Source organism: Aphis gossypii, chromosome 2 (genome assembly GCF_020184175.1).
Source record: "Aphis gossypii isolate Hap1 chromosome 2, ASM2018417v2, whole genome shotgun sequence".
NCBI lineage: Eukaryota > Metazoa > Arthropoda > Insecta > Hemiptera > Aphididae > Aphis > Aphis gossypii.
The window spans coordinates 66504839-66528779 of NC_065531.1; the positions used below are offsets into that span (position 1 = coordinate 66504839).

Sequence of the window (23941 nt, forward strand, 5' to 3'; positions counted from 1 at the left end):
CTGAAATGAGTAATTACTTAAATTACTAGCTTTTAACTAAGTTGTATTACTTTTAACTTAACTTACTTATTTATTTAATTAATTTAACAAAAAAAAAAAATAGTTAACATATCTACTTAGTTTTTATAAAATGTTGCATCACTACTAATTATTTATAAATATCAAATATCATTAAATATATTATTTTTAACACTTATCTGGTAGCATTAACACTACTGTGGTAAGGTTATTAAGTCATTTATAATACTTAAAGAATTTAGCTTTTTAACTAGTTGATCATTGTTTGACCTTGATCAGAGTAAACTGACTTAGAATTTAAATGTATTTCCATTTAAGAGGATAATTGATATATATTATAGTATTACTAGAGTTAGTAAGATTGTATTCTTAAAATAAATATTTTAATTCCTTTATAACTTATCAAAATTTAGAAGATTACATGTGATATAACTTATTAGTTTTAAATAGATAAAATTTAAATTTCAAAAGATATAAAATATTTTAAGATACTTGGTCATTATAGTTCATTATCCAAACAATAGTTAATTTTTATAAGTTAAATTCTACTCTTACTTACAGAGTAATTGTAATTAAATTAAATTCCTTTTTTATTACATAAATAACATTAGATTACAAGCAAAAATAAATATATTTATATTAAATATCTTATATTAAAATAATGCGTAACTGTTTAAATGCTTGATTATGTTCATTATAGATCATTTTCTTCATCGCTTAAGTAAGAATTCTGAAAATTATAACAAATAAAAATGATTTAATTAACACATAAAACTAATGAGATGGTAATTTAGTAATACAATTATTTACATTGAAAAATATACAAATGTTTATCATGCATAAGTATGATGTATAAAATACAAATTAATAATGTATTAGATAGCTTTTAATGAAATATGTTAGCTTATTACAACCATGGTTATCCAATTTATCAATTTTTAATATTGACATTGACTTAATTATTAAATCAATAATTAATAATAATATTGATTATACAAAGCCAATTATATTTTATTAATTAAAAGTTTAAAACATCAATATATCAGATAATAATAATAATAAAATAATGAATCTGACATAAATAATCTTTAAAACAATCTTTAAGTAAAAGTAACTTGAGTTATGTTTTAGGAACACATACTGTGAGGACACCTATGTTAACTTTTTCTAAAAGCCAAGTTAAATATTTAAAATTTTCATTTTTTGTTAACTTTTATATATTGTTACAGATTTTGACTTCTCGTATGGTTTTTTTTAGATGTCTAACAGGTGTAATAGAATTAAAATGTATAACATAAATTGATTTCAGCAAGTGGTATACTATTATGATATAAAAAAAATATAACAAAATTGTTGAACAAGTATCACCACTTACAAAGTTATAACCATATCTCCAAACATACTAAAACATACTTTTATTATATGCATACACTTCAACAACCAGTGTGGAAGACATTTTATTACAGCCTATATGAAATTCTATACAAACAGTGCATTATGGATTTCTTTTAAAACTAGAGTAATGGTAACCAAATAGTGACAAGATTTATGTTTTATTCCCAATTTTTGAAATAATAATAATATGTTTTTAATGTCTATAAAAAAGACCATTTTCAAATATTATTGAAAAAAATAGCATACATATCATGTAAACTGTAAAATGGATACTAATGTCTATATTATTTAGTATGTATGAATATATAACTGATGTTACAAATGAGTTTATATAAATTAATATATACATGGTAATAAAATTAGTTTATTTTATTACTTGTTGTGTTTGTGTAAGAATTGATGATTCAATACGGTTAGGCAATATACTATCATCCTTGAAAGTATTTATGTCTATTAATTTTAGATCTTGTTTGGTTAGTGGTAAATTTGCATTTTCAATAATCTTAAACAAACAGTACAAGGTAACAATCAATTATTTAGTGTTGATAGATGTTAAGAAAATAAATATATAATTCTCTATAACAGGTATACCAAGTAAAAATAATACAATTTCACTTTTGCATTACCATTCTTGAGCCATCTTTTAATTGAGCTGCTATGTGTCTTCCGGGAACAATCTGTAAACTAGTATATGTGCTTATGTGCTTGCAAATATTTGACATCCACTGAATAACACGAGCTTTGGAACATTTGAACGCAATATCTTTCATTTCGTGGTACTAAATAATAAATTATGAAATTAAACTTTTTTCAGTGGAAATAGTATGTAAGTCTTTATTTCTAAAGATGTTTTATAATATTTTAGTTATAATACAACAGATTAATGAGATTCAAAAAATTATGTTGAGGTTTTAAGTTGGTGAATCATTAATTAGAAATGTAAATTACTATAAATCACTAATGAACTAGGTGATTTTGTTATTTAAATCAATCTTAATAACAAACATTTTTTCAATGAAATATAGTATTCATTATACAACAGTAACATACATTTTTAAATTTACGGTTAGGTTAACAAACATTTATACCTCTCAATGAAATAATTGGAGAAATTATATATTTATATGACAGTCAATATAAAATTGTAATTATACTAAAATATTTTCACAAAATAATTTCAATAACTTCCAAACCAAAATTGTTAAAAACCATAAAATTTGTAGTGGCAGAGAAAGAACTGGTGTCAATCCACGCACCTTATTCATTACAGTTAAGTGGACAGACCATTGTATATTCTTCAAAACTAGTAATTCAAATAGTTTAAAAATGTAACTCAACATCGAAACAGGTAAATCATTTTTACATTAGCCTAATCACTAGATTTAAAGTAAGAATGACAAAGCAAATCTTAACTAGAAGGAAAAACTCCCGTATCAATGAAATTTACTAATAATAAGTTGTTATAGTAAACGTAATTTATTGTTCAACCTTATTAAATAAAAAAATTTCTAAGACAATTTAATATGAGTACTTAATATACACATTACCATACAACCGAGACCACGTCCAAACATATCGGATTCTAATATATCATGAACTGACATTCCTGGTCTTATATTTTGTGGATCCAAGTTTAGTTTCATTTTTTTTTTAATTTCCAACAATAATTGATTAATACTTCCTATTTTGAATACAGACTTATAATTTTCAGCACCATCTATAAAATGCATTAAACAATTTTAAAGTATTGTAAAAGAATAGGTAGGTTATACTGAGTGATTCATATATCAAACAACATTCATTATTTCAAAATCATAAATTGATTTTGAAATATTTTTAATAAAATCATCAGTCGAAATTATACAACAACTTTTAATTTAAATAATATTTCTTTTGTTAACATTTTTTACTTTTTTTTAATAATATACATCTTTAATTTAATATTCAGAAATAGTTTATTTTTTCTGAGTATTTAGACACATTAAAATCAAAATTAGACTAAATATTTATTGAGGAATAAGTATTTAAAGTTGTGGTAAGAAGTAGAAGAGTTGATCAAAATTTTGTGGGGTACCTCCATACTTAACCAATCGCAGCTTACCTAAGCTTTAAATATTCATAACTCACCATCTATTTGTCCGAATTTCAATTTTTAGGTACCAAAATACTCCAAAAAATATTCTTCTTCGTATAATTACTTAAAAATATATGTTATTATTCAAAAAAGTAAAAATTTAAAAATTATAATAGAAAATAAAAATTATCTTATTTCAACTGAAAATTATGTAAAAAAAATATTTTCAAAAACATTTACATATTTTGAAAAAATTAGTATTGTTATATAAAAGTAACAGGATTAACAAAGTTCAATGTAATAATTAGAGCTTCAATGTTAATAACTACTAATAAATAATAGTTCATCACCTAAAATATTAAATTATATTTAACTTATTAAAAGTATATACGTATAAATATAATATGATATTAAATATATTATCATCTGAACTAGTAAAACAAAACTAAATATAAAACAACTATACATAATTCATTTAATTTTTCATCAATTTATGCAAAATATGTTTGCAGATTTATAACATTATAACTTAAAAATCAAATTTCATTACTTACTAAATATGAATAAGAGAAAAAAATATGCAACATAATAAACACAAATAATAATCATTACTTCATTTTTATCTGTATAGAATTTATAATTGGTATTATTAAATAATAATAAATGTAATACAAATTTTGAATTATATACCTTTTCATCAATAAATTCAGTAATATGATAAATAATAGTTTATTTTAGTGTAGGTATAAGATAGTTAATGATGTAGGTAAGTTACTATTCCAGTTATTATAATATCAACAATTTAAAGCATTTATAAAAAGCTCAAAAAATCAAAATGTTATGGAATTTAAATCAAACCTTGATAATAGTAAGTTTAATATTTAATTAAAGTGGTTTCTGATAATTGACAAGCTGAGATTTAAACCAACTAAAAACGAGCATTTAATATAATCAATAGTATAGCTTTAGTAGTTAAATTAAAATCAATCAGTATAAATGTCAAATATTAACATGGATTTGAGTGTTCCTCAGATCATGTCTAATATTGAATCCCCACATATTTGTCCACAAAATACTGTATAGCAAATTGCAGATAAAATACAATATAATCCTGTAATACCAACCCACAAGGATTGAGTTTCAATACCTAGACTAAAGCCCTGTCGCCTTTTCCTTGCTAAGAATAAGATTAATGAAAGATCATAGATACCTTCAGCCAAACCCATGAGAGGAAGAATTTAATATTAACACCCCAACTAACAAATTCTTAGTGGACAATGTGCACAGTAAATTACCAGAGTTGGACTTTCTCCAAAGACTACGGACCAGGCTGAATCATTTACACACTAACCAAGGTCGATATAATCATTTATTGCATAAATGGCAATTCAAGGCAGACCCTAAATACGACTATTTTATAACTATATTAAATTTAATAAAGGTTATACAATTATACTAATAATTTTTATAAGTGAATTATAAATTATATTTAAATTCTATAAATTTGTATTACTACATTTGCCGATATTAGAAACTTTTTTTTGAAGTAAATACCAGAAATAACTGTTAATATTTCAGAATGATATTATACTATTTTGGAACAGACTTATACCCTAAATGGGTTCAAATTAAATATTCCCAAATCTAAGCAAATAATCTTTTCTTGTAAAAAAAAAAAAAAAAAACACTGAAATGTGTTAATATCTGATATAAAAATTAATTAATTTACCTTTTGGGAAAACTGTAGAGTAAAATCTTTCTAAACTACTTTTAGCTTTCATTATATCCATGCCGATTTCTGTCTCGGCAGTGAATAAATATGGCAAATCCAATGTACCTTCTTGAAAATCAGTTTGATTGATATTTCCATCCTAAAACAATAGTAATTAGTTAACAAATAACTGTAAATTTATTGAATTTACCTTTAAAAATGTTAAAAATTCCAATAATATATCTTGATAATCATCATCATGTTCATGCCAACAACAAATTTGATGAAATAGATCAGAATACTCTCTCATACCACCAGCAAAACCTCTCGGGTATATTTTAGCTGTATAAATAATTTAAGTTACTTTTTTTTAAAAGAAAATACATTTTCTTACTAAAATAAATTATTATTAATTAGTTTATAGGCCATATGGTATAAGAAGTTAAATATATTTACATAATTTGAAAACATATATATAAAATTATTGCAAATAACCCTTAATGGAGAGAATGATTCACTAAATTTTGTTTGAAAAATATTTATTGCAAATTTTTGGATTCTAAATGGAACGATAAATATTCAATTAAATGCTTAGATTTTAATTTTTGGGGTAGTTTTATTCAAATATTAATTCTAGTTAATTCATGCATGTGCTTCTATAAATAAATAAAATATTACTAAAAAACCTTTTTGTAATTTCATAATTTTAGCCATAGTATCAGAGACATGTTAAAGTCAAGTTATTAGAAAAACTCAATTTAAATAAACATAATATGATTGAAAACTTTGTGAAATATTTAATTTTAAAATTATATTATACCATTAGACCTACCATAACATTACTATACTATTTTAAATACTTACAAATACCAATAATTTTATGATATGTACGAGAAACACCATTTATTAAATTAAATTCTAATGCTGCTATTTCAGCTGGAAAATAATATTGTTCTCCATTATGGGTATGACAATTTATGTGCAATAAAATAAACTTCTTTTCGAGTAATTCTGAAAAAAATAAAATTCTTTACAATTATAATATTTAAAATTATTCCAATACAATTATTTATTAGAATATTTTTATGCAAAATATGCAAAGAAATCTTAATTATACATTTATATTAAATAAAAATTTAAATTAATATTGCTCACTCGATTAAAAAAAATGTACTATCATAACAAGAAATCAGTTATTATATTATAAATTTTCAACAAATTTAAAATGTTGTAATGCTGAACGGTGGGTTACACAAACATTAAACTTAAATAATACATTAATAATGCCTTATTAAACATAATTTAATGGCCTATAATCATCAGTTTATTAAATTTGTATGAATCGTTATACTATATTTGTTATTGTAATTTTAAAAATTTTCTAAAAGCTTAACTAATAATTAGATATTTACAGATTGCCATTAAAAATCAGCGTTTCAGTTGAGATTGATTAAATTATTTAATTTGTGTTTAGCTATGTAACATTATTATTATTATTAGAAATTCAAAATATATTAATTACTAAAATATACATAATAATTTGCTCTAGCTTGGTCAATTTTTATTCAATTTAAATATATATTTTTTTTTTTTTTTTAAAAAAATTGAACAAAAGAGATAGCTATCTTAAAAATTTAAAAAAAAAATTAATTGCAAAAATTTTTTTTTAATTTTTGAAAATAAAATTGAATTTTATGCCATTCAATCAGAACTAACATAGTGATTACTGTGAGAAAACAACATTTTCAAGAAGATAATTTTGAATTTTTTAATAGAATATAAACAGAAATTTGCAGGTTTTTTTTAGAAAATATAAGCATCATATTTTAGACATATTTAGAGAATATAAATCCGGAACCTATTGATTCACATATAATTGTAAAATAGAGAAAAAAACTTATAGGCCTGAAAAATTGAAATATTATATTATCATTGATAAGTGATAAATCAGTCAAAATCATTGTTTTTTCTATTTATATAATAATAATTTCTCTAATGTTTTAAAATAAAAATTGAGTTTATTGAATCGATGAATCGAAAAAATAACATGTTTCTCATCAATGAATCCATTAATAGGAATTAATACAATAATAATATAATATAGTGTTATTTTGTAAGTATGAGATACTTAACAATAATAAATTTATAGTAACATTTTAAATTTTTAACCTTCCAGCACGCGTTAGCTAAGTACAACTATTATTAAAAAAAAAAAAAAAAAAACAATATCTATTTTTGATACCATATTTGTGTAAGAAGTTTTCATAATTATTTTGCTCCATTCAACTTAAATCAAAATTATAAAAATGTAAAATGTGTCTATAGTCTTATAAGCCTATAGCTTGTTAAAATATATCAGATTCAATCCAACTGAGAAATTGAGTAATCTATATATTGATTAATAAATTGTATATATATTTTAATAATAATGTATAGAACTTAATACAATTTATGTTATATTAATTGAAGAGTTTTATATAATATTTCTTACCCTTATCATTTAGAATAAATTCAAACATCTTGGTCAAATATTTCTGCATACTCAAAAAATCACAGCTGTTCTTCTGTTGATCACTAATCTGTGCCAACGGCTTTTCTTTATTTTTACCAGCAAGAACTTTATACTTATTTTTTTCTTCATCAGTCATAGACTATAATATAATAAAGTAATTACTAACAAAATTAACTTTAAAAACTCATACCATATTAGGAGTGGCCAAACTGTTATTGCATTTAATAAATCATACAATATTTATTTATATAAATTATAGTTTTTGTAATTTGTTGTTGTTGTTATGGGATTAGTGAAAATATATTTTAAAAAAGATGATCTCTTTTTTAATAATAATATATAATATTTAAATATAATAAACTAAACCGCTCCTCAATTACTAATATTACTAAAATTCTAAATAAATACCATTTAGAGATTACTTACACTCCATATGGGCGCTAATTTAATACTCAATTGTTGAAAGCTAGAAGGTTTATTTCCTTTATTAATTTCTTCATTTCTATAATCAGCCAAGAAAATAGCAAATGCATTTTTCTTAGTAGACATATTTATCTCTAAAAAAAAATTAAGTATAATGCTGTATTAGTTAGTAATAAATTTATTCATACTAACCTAAACTGTGGTTAAATAGAATCTACTTATTTATATTTACCAATTCAATAAAATAAAATGAAGTTTAAGGTAACTGGCGTTTTCCTTTATATCCAATAAGATATATACAGTTGTGCAGTACATACATACACTTTTTAGAAGTGAACATTAATATTTTAAAATAAAAATTAATTACACTATAAAGTCCAGAAAATGTAATATCAAAATTTATTGACACCTAGTTAAAATTATTTTATTATTTTTTATAAAATGTTTTTAAATATCTTAGTTGTGAAGCTAACACATTTACACATTGCAAGTTTTACATTAATATCGTGTCAGTGTAAAGCTGAAAATTTGCTTATTAACAAATACAAATAATTGCCATGAAAAAAATAATGGTAAATATGGTAAATTACTGTACGAGTATGAATGTAAGATCACAAAGGAACTTTTATAAGGCATGTAAATATACTAAAAAGTTACCAAACATACTTATTAGAAAAATGTTTAAATGTTCATGATAACAATTAAAAGGGCATTATACCCGCAGGCAATATATGTTGACTCTGTCACACTAACATACATCATAGCAAATTTGTGTCCAGCAGAACACATTTTGTGATGTTAGTTTTAATATTGTAGTAGATGTATGTACATATATTACCAAATTTAAAGGTAACAATATTACCTAAGAAATGTCAGATGCTTTTATTGATATTAATATTATCATTTTAAAGTTGTAATATTTTATATAGATATAACTCAATTTAAAATGATAATATCCATAAGAGCATATTATTATGACATTTCCTAAATAATATTCTTATCTTTAAATATGATGATAAGTAAATTTTACTTAAATATTAAAGCTAACATCACAAAATATGTTGAACGCAAATTTGCTATGATGTATAATGTAGGTTAGTAAAGACAGAAACAACACATCCAGGTTTAATGTCCTCTTAACCAAATCAACATTGATAGGTAAATCAGTGGTACTCATGTAGTATGTTACCTATGCAGTTATTTTTATTTCATTTCGTTTTATTGCGAGAAAGTACATTTAAGTATGGGTACGTCCGTACTTACACATTACCTACGTAGATATTAAAACGTTTAAAATAATTCTTAATTTTAACCATTATTTAAACAGTAATTTAACTTATTTACTTTACCTTCACTTGATTCTAATGGTAGCAAAATAAAACTGTAGAACGTAATAACGTAATTACTTTACAATTGTACAATGGTAAAAGAAAAAAACAATATATTGGATAGGAAAAATCGTGGGCATCAAACATAAAATTAAGTACTATCATAAAACAATAACTATCACCTTTGCGTAGAATCAATAGAACGGCACGTTGGAGCCACGGTTATAGTATCTATAGCGGCCGTGGTTGTAGCTAAGCTTATCACTAACATTAACCACGCGACGATTATCTACACCAGTGGTTCTCAACCTTTATTGGTTCACGGCACACTAAAATTATGCATCACAAATTTTCACGGCACACTCCCGCAATTAATGACAACCACAACAACTTCGGCAACTTCGCCGAAAACACTGTCTTCAATATTTAATGACATTTCTCGCGGCACACCGGTTGAAAATCACTGATCTACACGTATGACGTAGAGAAGAGAAGGTGTTAGGTGATAACACTTGGTGAAAAAAGCGACATGATTTTTGACGGAACAAATTAATTAACACAAATATTGCCAGACACCGCCGTGTAAATCGAAAGTCAGTTACATAAGTTATTTGCTAGTTTGGTGCATTGAATATAGACTTTATACCTAGTATAGTATTATTCACTGTTATTGTTCAAATTTCATAATTCATATGAAATATGATTATAATATCATAATGGCAAGTTGAAATAAATAAAAATTTTATACATAAGCATGAATTCAATGAAATAAGTACCATATAGAGGTAGACTGCCAGACTTCAGTCATAACAAACAGTATTTAAATTTAAAAAAAAATAATTATAAACTTTTATTTTATTAATGCTTTTAATACAAAAATCCAAATACATTCTTATGAAATATAGTATTTTAGAATGGTATTTTTATACACTTATTTTCTTCATTTGAATTGGAGTAGGATTAAAAAACGCTGTAAACATTTAAATAATAATAAAAAAAAATTAAATCAACATCTTATATCTTCTATAATCACAAGGAATGTATTGATTTTATACTTGTTTCGTCTATGTTACAATTTGAAGTGGCTAAGTGTTCTAATTCATTGTTATAAAATCTTCGAACTATGTGTATTTGATATATTTCCATAACTGAAATTAAAAATAAATAGTAACATTTTTCAAACCAGCCAGCCCGGTTTTAAAAACTAATATTTACCAATAATAGTAATAACTGCGATAATGACAATTTTATAATGCAGATTTATAAATAGATTATAACACATTAAAGTAGATAATAATGTATAAAATATGCAATGAAACATCAACCACTGCCGAATGAATAGAATATTATGCTAGAAAAAAATATATTTATAATCTATAAACAGTACAAACTATACTTGATCTTAATGGGATATTAATATTTCTTATTACCACAAATGTTGCTCTTTTCAATTTATTGTTGAAGTAAAGGATCAAGCATAGCAAGCATAATAAAAGTATAATTACTATTGGTTTGCAAGACTTTGCTAAAGTTTGGTCTGAAACACATAAAAGATTATATTAATTTTAGTTTCATTTTAATCAATAAATTGTTCTTACTTTAAGTATTATATTGATTAATTTTTTATTTCAGATAAATATAAGTTATTAATACCTACATAGTATATTATCAAGGTTTGTAATTTAAACAAAAAATTTGAGTTGTTTTCAATATTACTAATCACTATTAATAAATAAATTATAAAGATGCTCTGGTATTTAAAAATTACAATTATTATATTATAATATACATTATTTTGTTAAAAGTATTAAAAATAATTTTTTTCATAAAAAACAAAAATAAACAAAACTTCTCAGTACTTACTTGAACAAAATTCAAATTTTTATAGGAAACTAAGTACCTAGGGGTACTAAGGTAGTAGGGTAGTAAGGTATAGTATTTAACTGATTTTAACTTACCAGCTATCATTAATTTATCCTCTTTATACAGTAGAATAGTTATTATGATGATGCAAAGTACAAAAAACCCCTAAAATATATGAAATATATTATTTATACAATAATTTTCAAGCTAAAAATAGGTGTTATGAGATAAATAACAATTTGATCTAAACCCGAACTTTATATTTATTAAATATTTTTTATTTAATGTATGTTTATTTTTAGATTATGAAGTGATGAATGTATTGATGCTACAATAAGATACCTAGGTGTTTTTTTTTTAAATTCAATAACTTGTCGAAATAATGCTTTAATTTATAACTTCAGGGTTAATTTCTAGTGATAAACTGTATATTCTTGGTGCAATATACAGGTCAAGCTTCCAGCAGTTTTCAAAAGCGTAGAGAAAAAACACAAAAAAGTATGGAAAAACGGGAATTTTTATGCAAAACCAGTTTTCGACAAAATCGTTTTATATTATATTATTGTAATTCAAAAACGAATCACTGTGAATACTTAACATTTCCACAAAATGTTTATAATAACGTTATCTATACACGGTTAAATTTTCAAAATATTCTGGACTTATTGAGCTATTTATAGACAGCTACAAATTTCAATTTTTTAAGTATTTTTTTTTAGAAATGTCAATAAAAAATGTTGGATGCACAAAATAACTTGAAAATATTTAAAACAAAGTTAAGCTGTTCTTATTAAATTGAAAAAAAAATTACAACAATTTTTTGTAAACGTTTAAGTTTCAACAATATTTTTACGTCAAAATCGCTGAAATTTGCTAATAATATTGTAGTTGAAAATTCATAAAAAAATTTTTATCATATTTAAGGTTAAAACAATCAACACTAAGTTTTCCATTTAAGTTTTCCTTCAGATAACTATAAAAAAAACTTGAAGCATCGTTATAGGACAAATTTTAAGTGCGTTTGAAACTTAAAATTTTACGAAATTGTGTACCTAATGATAACGATTTATCCTCAAACGGTTTTAAATATTTATTATTATTCAAAAAGTATAAGTCGTAGATACTAGAATTTTTCACCAGTTATTAAAATTGGCATTTTCATTACATGATTTAATTTTCAAAATATTTCGCTAATTTTAATTCTATTTATAGGCATTTTAAATATTTGTTTTTGTTCATTTTATTTTTTATGTATAAAGATAAAAATGTTTTGGCTGAGTCAAAATACTTAAAAATTTAATATAAGGTTCCTCATAAGTTAGTCTTATGAGTTATGGTTGCTTAAAATTTATAAGAATACGTGGGCACAATTTTTTTTTATTAGCGTTTGAAGTTCAAATATTAACAAAAATTCGTTAAAATCATGAATATTTACAAATTATTTTGTAGTTAAAATTTATTAAAATGTTTGTATAAGTAGCTAGGACTCTAGGAGTTAAAAATTGAATACAAGATTTTCCATAAATTTGACTTACAATAATTATAAAAAAACTTAAACGTTGGCCAATTAAAAGAATTTTATCCTTAGTTTAAATTGTTTAAAGAATTTTTGAAATGCATTCGTAAAATAACGTTTAATTATTTTAAATTTTTGTTATAGTTAAAAATTAATAGTCGTAGAAATTTAAAATATGCACCAGTTTTTTAAATTGGTATTTTCTGTACATGAATTAATTTTTGGGTATTCAGGTCATTAATATATAAACCACCCAATTTAAAATATAATATATTTTATATATTATATTCTAAGCAGACAAATCATCTCCGTTAGAATCGTTTTTCGTGTACAATGATAGGTATACTTATCATTAGATTCAAATTTAACACTTCTATATAATATATATACATATAATAGTGATCCACGCGGCACCTAATGTACATCAGACAACGCTTTTTTTCTACAAATGTCGATAAAAATAGCCTTTCTATGACAAAATCCTTTAAAATACATATGCACAATTTATTTTATAAACATTTAATGTTGTAATGTTGACAAAACTCGTTTAAAATCCTTTAAATTTGTAAATCGTTTTGCAGCTGAAAATTTATAATAATATTTAATTTTTACAATTAATGTTGAAAATTTAAATCAAAGAAAATTCATATATTCCTCACAAGTTTTTATTTCTGCCATTACAAAAAATATCGAAAATACATAATACAGATTTTATTTATATAGACATTTATAATTTATAATTTTTACGAAATTATAGTTTAAACGAAAAATAACGATTTGATTTATTTTATTGTACTTATATAATTTAAAAATATAGGTATATATAGGTACTTGAAACTATTCACTATTTTATAAATTATTATTTACTATAGCTTGTACGTAATATAACGATGACGATGATATATATATATATATATATGTATATATTATACAACATATTCTACTTATTCACATCGTTCTACAATAGATAGGTACGTTTATGTATTTTTTTACTTATAAATTAATATACTAACTACGGACTGGTAAACATAGTAATAAATTATATTTGAACTATTTTCATTGAATAAATACGATTTATTTCAGGTAATAGTTCTATTGGTTTGGTGTCAATTAGGACATATTTTATGAAAATAAATTTTCCGCAATTCTATAACATTTGAAAAATTTACTGCTGGGACTGATCGATACCCATTTAGGGTTGGTACAATTTAGCATATTATAATTAAATATTATTTGCTTTAAGATTATAAAACTATCAAATTAAAAGCAACATATTATATTCCTCATTTTAGTCTGAATTTCAAATTAAATTCTAAATACAATAATTATGGTTAACATGATTTTGGGACATTCTTTAAATATCTTTAATACTATCTCTAAAAAGATAAATATAAATTTATTCTAATCAAAATTATTTTTTAAAAGTTTTTATGTTAAATGATATATAGGTATATAATACATAAACACCTGCATAATATTCAATCATTAGATAGCACTACTGTTAAATACTACCTACTTATTAGTTATTAATTATTATGCTGTATATTTTATGAAATGATTGCGCACGTCTACAAAAATTCTAATGCTTTTATTCGTTTCCTCAAATATGATTGAATATGATTCACAATGTATATATTTATATGAAAACTAAAAGATACCTAATTGGTAGGTATAATAATGCTATTCTATAAACTGTTAAGCTGAACCGAAAGCTAGTTTTTTTAAATAGATTACAGATTAATTAATATACCAGAAAAAAAACTAAAAAAACTAAATAAATACACTTAGATATTATTAATATTTGTATATTTAATTGATGATAAAACTAAACTGTTATCTATATAATATTTCTGAAGCAAATAAATGTTAATTAATTGACGCTATGAGTTTAATATTTTAGTATATTGACCATTTAGATTCAGACATCATATCCAAAGTGAGTTATAAATTTTATTTTACCATTTAAGTCACAATTCCATTCAAATTTCAAAATTATACCAATTAGCACATTTTATTTCATATAAATTACCTTTTCTAGTTTTCTGTTCTAAATGTATATTTTGTTATTTTTATGCAGTTTATTAGTATATATTTTGTGTAAATATTCACTATGTGGGTATATTGAAAATTATTTCGATCACATATTGTATATATTATACTTAATGGGATATTTAAAAAATAATCCTTTATTTTCTGTTTAAAATTCAAATACCTACTAATATATCATTATGTTTTTGGATACATTTCAAATATTTTTTATCAATCATTTTTTAGACTCTGAACGGAATGATACACATATTGATGCTACAATGATATGTGTGTTTTTTTCATTTTTATATCTGTGTGTGTTATAACTTTTCAAAATAATGTTTCAATTTAAAATTTCAGGGGTGGTCAACATTAAACCAGTTAACAATTGCACAAGCAACACGAAAATAATTTTTATAGTTTTATTTTAAGCTACTTATTAGTTATTCCTATTATTTTTTTAATAGTATTATAATATATCTGTTAAAACCGTTTGCACTGTAATATGAGAACAATTACACATTTACGTTATATTATATTTACTGTGAGATTTATTTTTAAATATAATCTCAACTGAATAAAAATCGTGACTGAGAACTGTATTTTTGTTTATGTAGGTACCTAATATAATAATTATTTGGCCTTACAAAATGTTTTGTCTATTCTGTGTAATCAAATGTTAGATAGGTTTTTAAAACCACAAATTGGATGCTTCCATACCTATATTATATTGTCAATTATTCATTTCTTCATTGTAAAATATTTATAAATAATTTATTATATGTTATATCACCAATATATTATTATTGTTAATATATATTGGTGTGAGGTAGAAATTTATTTATTTGAATATTTTTAAAAGACAATTATTGTATATTCTTATAGTTATAACGTTAATATATCATTTAAATAATTGAATTTGATTTAAAATGACTTGCATTTTAATCAGTGTAAATGATTATAAAAAATTTTTTATTACTTATCTTAAAGATTTTTAAGTATCTATATTAATTATTTATATAAAGTACTTATTAACTTATACTTTTAAGCTTTTCAGTCTAGCCTAAAATTTTTTATCGACAAAACTCAAAATTTTTTTTAAAGAATAGAAAATGTCTCATACCTAAATACCTTTATATAATAATTTAAAAAGAGTCATTATATTTTGAAAATTGTATTAACCTTTGAGTAAAATGTTCAAAAACTAGGGTTATTGGTTTTTTAGGTAAGTATAAACATCAAAACAACAAAAATTAATTTTGAATGAAAATTCCCGTTTTTCTTTAATTTTTTTTCCAACTATTTTTAAAAATACTGAGCTATTAAAGTCAGAAAAAAACCTAATCTATATTGCTATTAGACATTATTTTTGTACTACTTCCTATTCCACGCTATTCTACTAATTATACGCTTTGTACTTACTACTAATCTAAATTTTAAATACTTATAATTCATAAAATATTCGTCCAATATCGATTTTCATTTATCGAAGTATTCAAAACAATATTCTGTTTTGGAATAAAGAATTAATAAATTATAGACATAAAAAAATAGTAGAAATATTTTTTTGAACCAAAAACATAAATCATAAATGTCCTACTTAAAATGTATTACCCAGTATAAATAATATAATATATAATACGAGGTCGATTTTAGGTACCACGCACTACCTATGTATATAATATAATATAATTATACCTATTATAAGTAGTTACGTATTACAAGTATTAGATATATTTACCATGTTGAACGTGGCAATTGAAAGAACACATCCACATATGTTTAAAAAACCAAAAAAGCATTCGGATTTTGCCATATCACTATTGTTGTAAGACGTTAGGTTCCAAATGCAGCATTAATATTATTATTACTAATAATTATGAGTATAATAAATCCCGTGGTTGTATACAATTATTGATATTGTTTGCCGACGTGTGACGATCGTGACTTGAGTCGTGAAATTAAATATAGGTATTATCAAACATATCTCGGCTGCAGCGGCGATTATAAAAAAAAATATTGTAACTATACCTGTATCTAAATAATCGAGGCGATTTACATGTAGCGAGACCGAGGCGTATACTATGACAGAATGATAATTATAAATGTTACTTAAATACTTATATATATATAGATTTCTACCCATGTTATCTGTCGGTCGTCGTGATTTTTTTTTTTATTTCATCGACACGTTCCACGCTCTCTCTTGTCTGAAGTAAATGAATGTGTATCTCTGTGTTACTCTATGATAGTATGATGTGTATGTACATTATTGGAAGCAGTTACTTTAGTTTGGTGGAATTTGTTTAAAGAATTATAAATTTTATACATAAATTTGTTATATGTAAATCGATATAGTATGTACTGCGGTTTATAATTTAATAATTTAATGCAGGCACAATTATAAAACCCCCGTGGCTGTTTATTTTGACTCTTAAATTTTAATTAATTATAATATAGGTACTATTTTACTAAATGATTTAATTGAAACAATTTATTTGAAAATAGTCATGCGTCGAAAAATAAATTATGAAAGATTATTAAAATGATTTTGATCCTAATACAGGTATTCCAGTAAAGTTTTTACGGCAAATAGTTGGGAAAAACTAGTGTTAAAAATAAAAAAATTAGTGTTTTAAAATTAAATCAATACATTAAATTTAACATAATAACTTTTGTTTTATTAAATAATTATCATTATGTTATTATAATCTGTTAAACGATTAATTTTCAAGCCTTCATTTTTGCGATTCAAATTTTAAGACGATTAAAAATAATTGTGTAAAATGTAAATACATGCTAAAAGAATCATTTTTTTATACTTATTTATTAATTGTAAATAAATAGGCAGGCATATCTTATTCTTATTTCTATGTATCTATCTTTATGGTACATATTATATATTATATTATATTTATATTATAAATTTACGTCTTAATGACTAACGAGTCACTATTTCATATGATTGTAGTTTTTTTTAATTATTTAATACTTATTTGTTTAAATACTAACGAGCGTTACATTTACATAAATTGATACATATATTATATATATATAGCGTTATAACAGTAGTTATAACATGAATAAATTTTTAATTTTTGAAACATGTGTAGATTGAATAGATTGATGATATAATAATATTACGAACTACCTACATATTGGTATATTAGTTATTTATAACATGGTAGTCGGTAGATAAGTAGGTACTAGTGTTGTATACTATTTACCAGAATAGAATTAAAATATTTTAGTGGTACCTATGCACTATGCGATCTTACGTATATTGATAAAGTAATATGATGGTTTTATTTTTTTTTTTAAAGTTCAATTGAATTATAATGTGAAAAATGCTATTGTTTATGTTATTAAAATATATATATACATATTTATGTATGTATTATGTCTATCATAATACTGCAGAATAGTAGAACTATAAAATATGTAATGTAATAAAGTTTTAAATTATCAAAATTACAAATACATAAAACATAAATCAATTAAGTATTAGTATATACTATGTAGAATAAATGTAGAATGTTATTTAATTATATAGGTACACATATAATAAGAGTTTATAGGTAAGTTAGTTAAATTAATTTTTCGAAAAATAAAAAAGCGCTGACCAATGTAAAAAAAAGGGTAGGTAACGCTCTGCTGTACAGTAGGTATCGACCCAATGTGCAATGGAGTATTTTTGTGATTGTTTTACAATAGATACCTATTAATTTGGGGTGCGACTCGTTTGCGCACATTTACCTTTTTTACAACACGTTTGCGCACAAAATCACAACTCGTTTGCGCACACATATTTTAGGTTTAAATAATAAAGGTACAATTCGTTTGCGCACATTTACCTTCTTTTGCTTAATTATAATTAATTAATAGACTGTATAAAATAATAATATATATATATACATATTGAATATAAAAAAAATTAATTTATAAATTAAGATTTAATTATTTTGAATTTCTAAGTATTTATTATATTATTTAACATCGATCGACCAGATATCGGCGAGAATAAGATATACATATATACAATAATATAATACAGATAAAAGTAATAATAACGTCAATGATTATACGCGTAAACAATATTGTCAATTATTAATTTAAAATTTATATATTGAATTAAATAAAAAAGTACAAAAATAAAAGTTACTTTACGTTATTAATTTACACAATAAAAATAAAATTACATGAATATTTAATTTTTTTTGTTTTATAATTATAGCACATATGTAAGTACCTTCAGATATATCTATTATAAATATGATTTTAATATTACAAAAATTAAAATATATTAAAAAACATACATTGTAGGTTTAATAAGTAATAATAGTAGTCTATTATTAGTTATAAAATTATACTAATTTAGAATGGTGACATTTAAGTCCGATTTTCTTCATATAAGTTAAACGATTAATAATATTATTTTTATATTCATTCCAAATGTTTTCCAATTGTATCTCCTTATTAATTGTCTCTTTTCTTTTGAAATTTATGATTTTATTGTTTATCGAATTAATTTTTAAATCAGTGTCACTTTGAATTCCAATAATGACGTCGATTACCTACTTGATGTATGTGCGGATGAGCAGTGTAAAACTGACTATTATATTGTTTGTGATAACTCTCGGCACCATTAGTAGTCTTAGGATTATTAGTAGGTTCACAAGCCCATAATGTTGGAGGGAAATTGCTGTCCGATGTTATGTAATTTTCTAAAATATAATCGGAAAATATAGAAATATTAGACGTAGTACTTGGTGCTATTGACATAAGATCACAAAATCCATCGGAAACTTCGTCAGGGGGTAAATAACTTAATCCAAAAAAACATTTCATCCATTTTCCAACTTCTGAGTCGTTGTTTAAGTACTCGCTCGATAATAATTTATGTTGTTGAATATGCCTAAACCAATTTTGCCCTAAATGAAAGTTACAACACATGATTTTGCATTTAGGGAAAATTTACAATACTGCATTATGCGCAGATTTTTCAAAGTCGACATGAAAATTGCTTAAATTTATTATATTACCAGTAATTTGAATACATATATTTTGTAATGTTTTCCACATACTGATGTAAGTATCAGTATGTTTGTTACTTAAAAAACAAAATGCCACAGGAACATAAAAATTGTTTGTAAATACGTGAATAGTATAAAGTTGAACAAAATATTTCGGAGCGAATGAAAATGTCCCATCCCCAAAAACGTGTTCTGCACTTTGTAGCAATTCCAAATTTTGTTTACATGTAAATATAAAATATATTTTCATCATCACTAACGAAACAAAATTTATTACCTTTGTAAGTAATATTATGCTGATCATCAACTAATTGTTTTTTAGCATCTTCTAAAGATCTCGGTATGTTTGGAAAGGATTTTTTTCGTTTTTCATACATGGATCTTCGAATTAATTTCATATCGCTATATTGAAGATGTTCAGATTTTTCGTTGTTTTTCAATTCTCGGCGTATTAGTTTATTTGATTTAATATGTAAATCCTCTTCGGCTCTACGTTTCAAATTGCTTCTTACTACTTCTCGATGAATTGTTCGGTCGTCGTACTCGTCATGGGTATGCGTGTTTGTAATTTTTAAAATTTTATATGATTCATTAACTAACCTAACTACAGCACTTACGGAACAATTTTTATTTGTACACCTAAAATTTTTATCACCAGATTTTAAAGTTCGGAATTCTCTAAATTTATAATTTTCTATGTTTAAACATTTTTTTCCTCGATGCGTTTCAAAAACATCACAAATTTCGATATCCATAGTCAATATAGTCAGTTGTTATAGTACAGCTTTCTGGCGAACGACTGTTTAAAAGTATTATGCTTTCCTAATACACGACGATTATTTTAAATCGATGTATATTGATTATTGATATGCTGGTAATTTGTACTGATAATTTTTACCGATAATTCAATTACTTTAGGTAAGTCCAAATTTAAAAATATAAAATATATGTTACTCAGTGTTTATGTTGTGCGTAAACGAGTAGTCCGTTACAGGTAAACGACTGATTTCGTTGTGCGCAAACGAGTCATCGGACGTATGTAATTTGCGCCAAAAACAACCCCAAAAAAAAAAAAAATATGTAATTTGCGCCACATCTAAAATTGTATTTTGGTAATTTGCGCCACTTTTTAAGTTTGTAATTTGCCAAATAAAACTAAATATAAAAAGGCAATATGTAATCTGCGCCATCGTTTACCTACAAAAATTGTAATTTGCGCCATAGTTCACCTTATTGAAATTGTAATTAGCGCCACAAGTAAAACGAACTTCATGTATATTAAATAAGTAAATTTTCGTTTAGTAATAAAACATATAAAAATCAGTCATATTATAATTATAATTAAATTTGTTATTTGTAATTGAACACGTTAGTAAATCTAAATTGCTTATATTATTTTGCAATTCTTCCATTGTTTTTGGTAATGGTGGCACCATTTTTCTACGGGCGTTATAAATATTACGTCGAACTAGTGATATATCATCGGTAGTGATAGTTTGTAAATTAGATATATTTTCAGAAATTTCAGTTCGTAATATCTTACTTGGTTTAGTATACAGATTTTCCACAGCTTTTCTCTTACATCCATTTGAAAACATTTTTCTGTCTATACTTGGTTGATCATGCCCGTTATGTTCATTTACAATTTCAACTATTTCTACAATATTTTCTATAGAAGTATACACTTTTGCAGTGCAAGTTCTGACAGTACAACGCCATCGTACTGAAGCATTTTTCGATTCATGCACTTTTCGGTACGTGAAATTTGAAAATAATAATAAATCTTTGCCTCTGGTGCTTTTAATAATTTCACCAATATTTGTACTATTTTCCATTACTTATATTTTTATAAAGTTTTGAAATAAAATAAATAACATGAACGCACACGCGATTTATATCGGACTAACTGTAAATATCACGATTCGCGACATTGCTGTTCAATATTAACAATATGTAACAATACATTGATAATTTTCGTTAGATTAGACGTAATCTAATAGAGACGATATGTCTATTATCAGTAGAACACAACAATATTATATTGGACACACGTCGGTACGTATTATTGACTATTGTATATTATCCTATGCGATATCAGTTTATTTTAATTTAGTTTAATTTAGTAATTTATCTGCTGGTAAATTCCAACAATATTGAAGTTGAAAGTGTGGCGCAAATTACATATTCTATTTTGTTTTCTGTCGTGGCGCAAATTACCAAAATTAATTTGTATATGTGGCGCAAAATACATGTTATATTTTTATATTTTGGCGCAAATTACATACGTCCTTAAATGTACCTTTTGATGGCGCAAATTACAGGTAATTAAATTGGCGCAAAATACCATCCCCCGAGTCATCGATATCTAGGTAAAAAATGTAGATTGTGCGCAAACGAGTTGCACCGATTAATTTGTTATTAGTAATGTTACTCTTTATGTTACATTTGTGAAATTTCAATTTCAATTTGTTGAGGTACTGCTACTCTAGGTTTACAACAAAAATAAAATTTTTAATAGATGACCACTAAAATTACATTTTAGTATTTTACCACTGCATTGCCATGTCCATCAACAACTTTTAAAACCCAATTAATTGGTATGACACCATACTCCTGACTTCTGGAAATGTAGCTATCACTTAACGTTTATTGGTTAGTATCTACGAGAATGTATGTAAAATAAATAATTATTAATTCATTTTAAGTACTCATCTATATAGGTACCTACCATAGTTACAACCATTTTAACAAAAAAAAAATTAATATATTACTTACCTACTTTTTGATGAACACATTGAGTTAAAAGCAAAATAGGTGTATAATTATCTTTCTAACAATTGTAGGAATTGAGTATTCACTATTTTGGTAATCTATTTTTTCTATTAGATACGTGAAGTAGGTAACAATAACTGAACAATTTCAAACAAAAGAAGCTCGAAAAAACAAATTAAAATGGTCACAATGTCACATGAGTTATGAATTTTTTAAGTTTAATGTAATATTAAACAAATCTTACTTACCTCATAAAGATTGCTTACAATGCTTACATAAGTTACATATTATTATTATATTTTAAGAATATTACTTTCAATCGATTAAACGAAAACGACGATGACGTTTTATTATTATATAAATTTATCTTTGATTGTATACGGCAATACGGCATACGCTATCAGTGCCGTAGGTAACTACTGTCCGTGACACCCTTGGCCAATTTTTGATTTTTGGAACTTATTTTCGTTTCATTTTTTGGTTATAACTTTTATAATATTATTATAATATAATAATAAGAATGTAATATTATTATATGTATATATATATATATATATACTGACACATCATCTCCGTTCTAAATTGTAATTTTAATTTTAATTGTAGTTATACAATGATACCAATCATTCCATTCAAATTTAACACATTCATAAATTCATTATAGTGATTTGTTCTATGTCTGAGGTACACTCTACCCGTTCTACACAGCAGAGTGAGTTCCCGGTTGAAATGTTTATGAAATATTGATTTAGTTTTCAGTAGAATTTTTTTCATTTTTAAGTAGAAAAATATACAAAGTATATTTTCAAAACTTACGCAGGTATAATAGAACAAATATTTTTAAAATTTTTTTACTACAAAATAATTGGAGGAATATTAAGGGCATGAAAGGGGAGTAACCATGTTTCGGAAAGTATAGCGATGGAGCATTTGTAGTGAGCAAGTAATTTCTGTAAAGAAGTGGTTCGAGCAGGGAGACTTCTGACGTTCCATTGTAAGATATTTAGAGAAGGAGAAGAATTGTAATTACGCGGAATAGACATAGAAAAAATAATATATAAAAGAGTTTTTAAGGAGTTGTATTAAGTTTAGGAATGGAGAGGAGGGAGTGTGACGAAGATTCGATTAAAGTTTGAAGAGTTGAGGAAGAGAAAGGAGATAGTAAAGTAGGGGAGTTAATTAGAGATTCAAATAATTTGAGAGACAAAAGATGAACCTAAGAAAAATCATTAGGGCTTTGAGCTAGTGATTGTGAGTTTTGAGTATAA

The 23941-nt window shown here is 24.0% G+C and overlaps 3 protein-coding genes across 5 annotated transcripts; all 3 read right to left on the reverse strand.

The window, feature by feature from the left end:
- Window positions 1–590: 590 nt before the first annotated feature.
- Window positions 591–9998, reverse strand: LOC114129214 (protein maelstrom 2-like). Of its 3 annotated transcripts, none has more exons than XM_027993869.2 (10): window positions 9483–9848; window positions 8137–8267; window positions 7690–7849; window positions 6063–6209; window positions 5410–5540; window positions 5217–5358; window positions 2961–3130; window positions 2040–2192; window positions 1790–1915; window positions 591–748 (listed from the first exon to the last, which is right to left on the reverse strand). In XM_027993869.2, the coding sequence occupies exons 2-10, from the start codon at window positions 8257–8259 to the stop codon at window positions 713–715; spliced, it is 1188 nt and encodes a 395-aa protein (XP_027849670.1). In that variant the 5' UTR covers window positions 8260–8267; window positions 9483–9848; the 3' UTR covers window positions 591–712. The 3 variants fall into 3 exon arrangements, with proteins under 3 accessions (XP_027849670.1, XP_027849671.1, XP_027849672.1); XM_027993870.2 differs by lacking the exon at window positions 9483–9848 and adding an exon at window positions 8366–8469; XM_027993871.2 differs by lacking the exon at window positions 591–748 and having other exon boundaries at window positions 2005–2192; window positions 9483–9998.
- Window positions 9999–10298: 300 nt separating this feature from the next.
- On the reverse strand, window positions 10299–16959 carry LOC114129213 (uncharacterized). Its single transcript, XM_027993867.2, has 6 exons — window positions 16610–16959; window positions 11420–11489; window positions 10892–10998; window positions 10677–10812; window positions 10517–10609; window positions 10299–10431 (listed from the first exon to the last, which is right to left on the reverse strand). Exons 1-6 carry the CDS (start codon window positions 16682–16684, stop codon window positions 10385–10387), a joined length of 528 nt encoding a protein of 175 aa, XP_027849668.1. The 5' UTR covers window positions 16685–16959; the 3' UTR covers window positions 10299–10384.
- Window positions 16960–19342: 2383 nt separating this feature from the next.
- Window positions 19343–20093, reverse strand: LOC126550304 (uncharacterized). The gene has a single exon (XM_050201543.1). It carries the CDS (start codon window positions 19819–19821, stop codon window positions 19411–19413), a length of 411 nt encoding a protein of 136 aa, XP_050057500.1. The 5' UTR covers window positions 19822–20093; the 3' UTR covers window positions 19343–19410.
- Between the last annotated feature and the right edge of the window lie 3848 nt (window positions 20094–23941).

Bases quoted from the DNA above. Each gene is read 5' to 3' on its own strand.
- LOC114129214 (XM_027993869.2), bottom strand. From the start codon at position 8,259: ATGTCTACTAAGAAAAATGCATTTGCTATTTTCTTGGCTGATTATAGA. The intron at 5,359-5,409 runs GTAAATTCAATA...CTATTGTTTTAG, and splicing joins AATTTTTAACATTTTTAAAG to GATGGAAATATCAATCAAAC. The intron at 3,131-5,216 runs GTAAATTAATTA...TGCATTTTATAG, and splicing joins CTCTACAGTTTTCCCAAAAG to ATGGTGCTGAAAATTATAAG.
- LOC114129213 (XM_027993867.2), bottom strand. From the start codon at position 16,684: ATGGCAAAATCCGAATGCTTTTTTGGTTTTTTAAACATATGTGGATGT. The intron at 11,490-16,609 runs GTAAATATATCT...CATATATTTTAG, and splicing joins CAATTGCCACGTTCAACATG to GGGTTTTTTGTACTTTGCAT. The intron at 10,813-10,891 runs GTAATAAGAAAT...ATTTTTTTCTAG, and splicing joins TGAAAAGAGCAACATTTGTG to CATAATATTCTATTCATTCG.
- LOC126550304 (XM_050201543.1), bottom strand. From the start codon at position 19,821: ATGTGTTGTAACTTTCATTTAGGGCAAAATTGGTTTAGGCATATTCAA.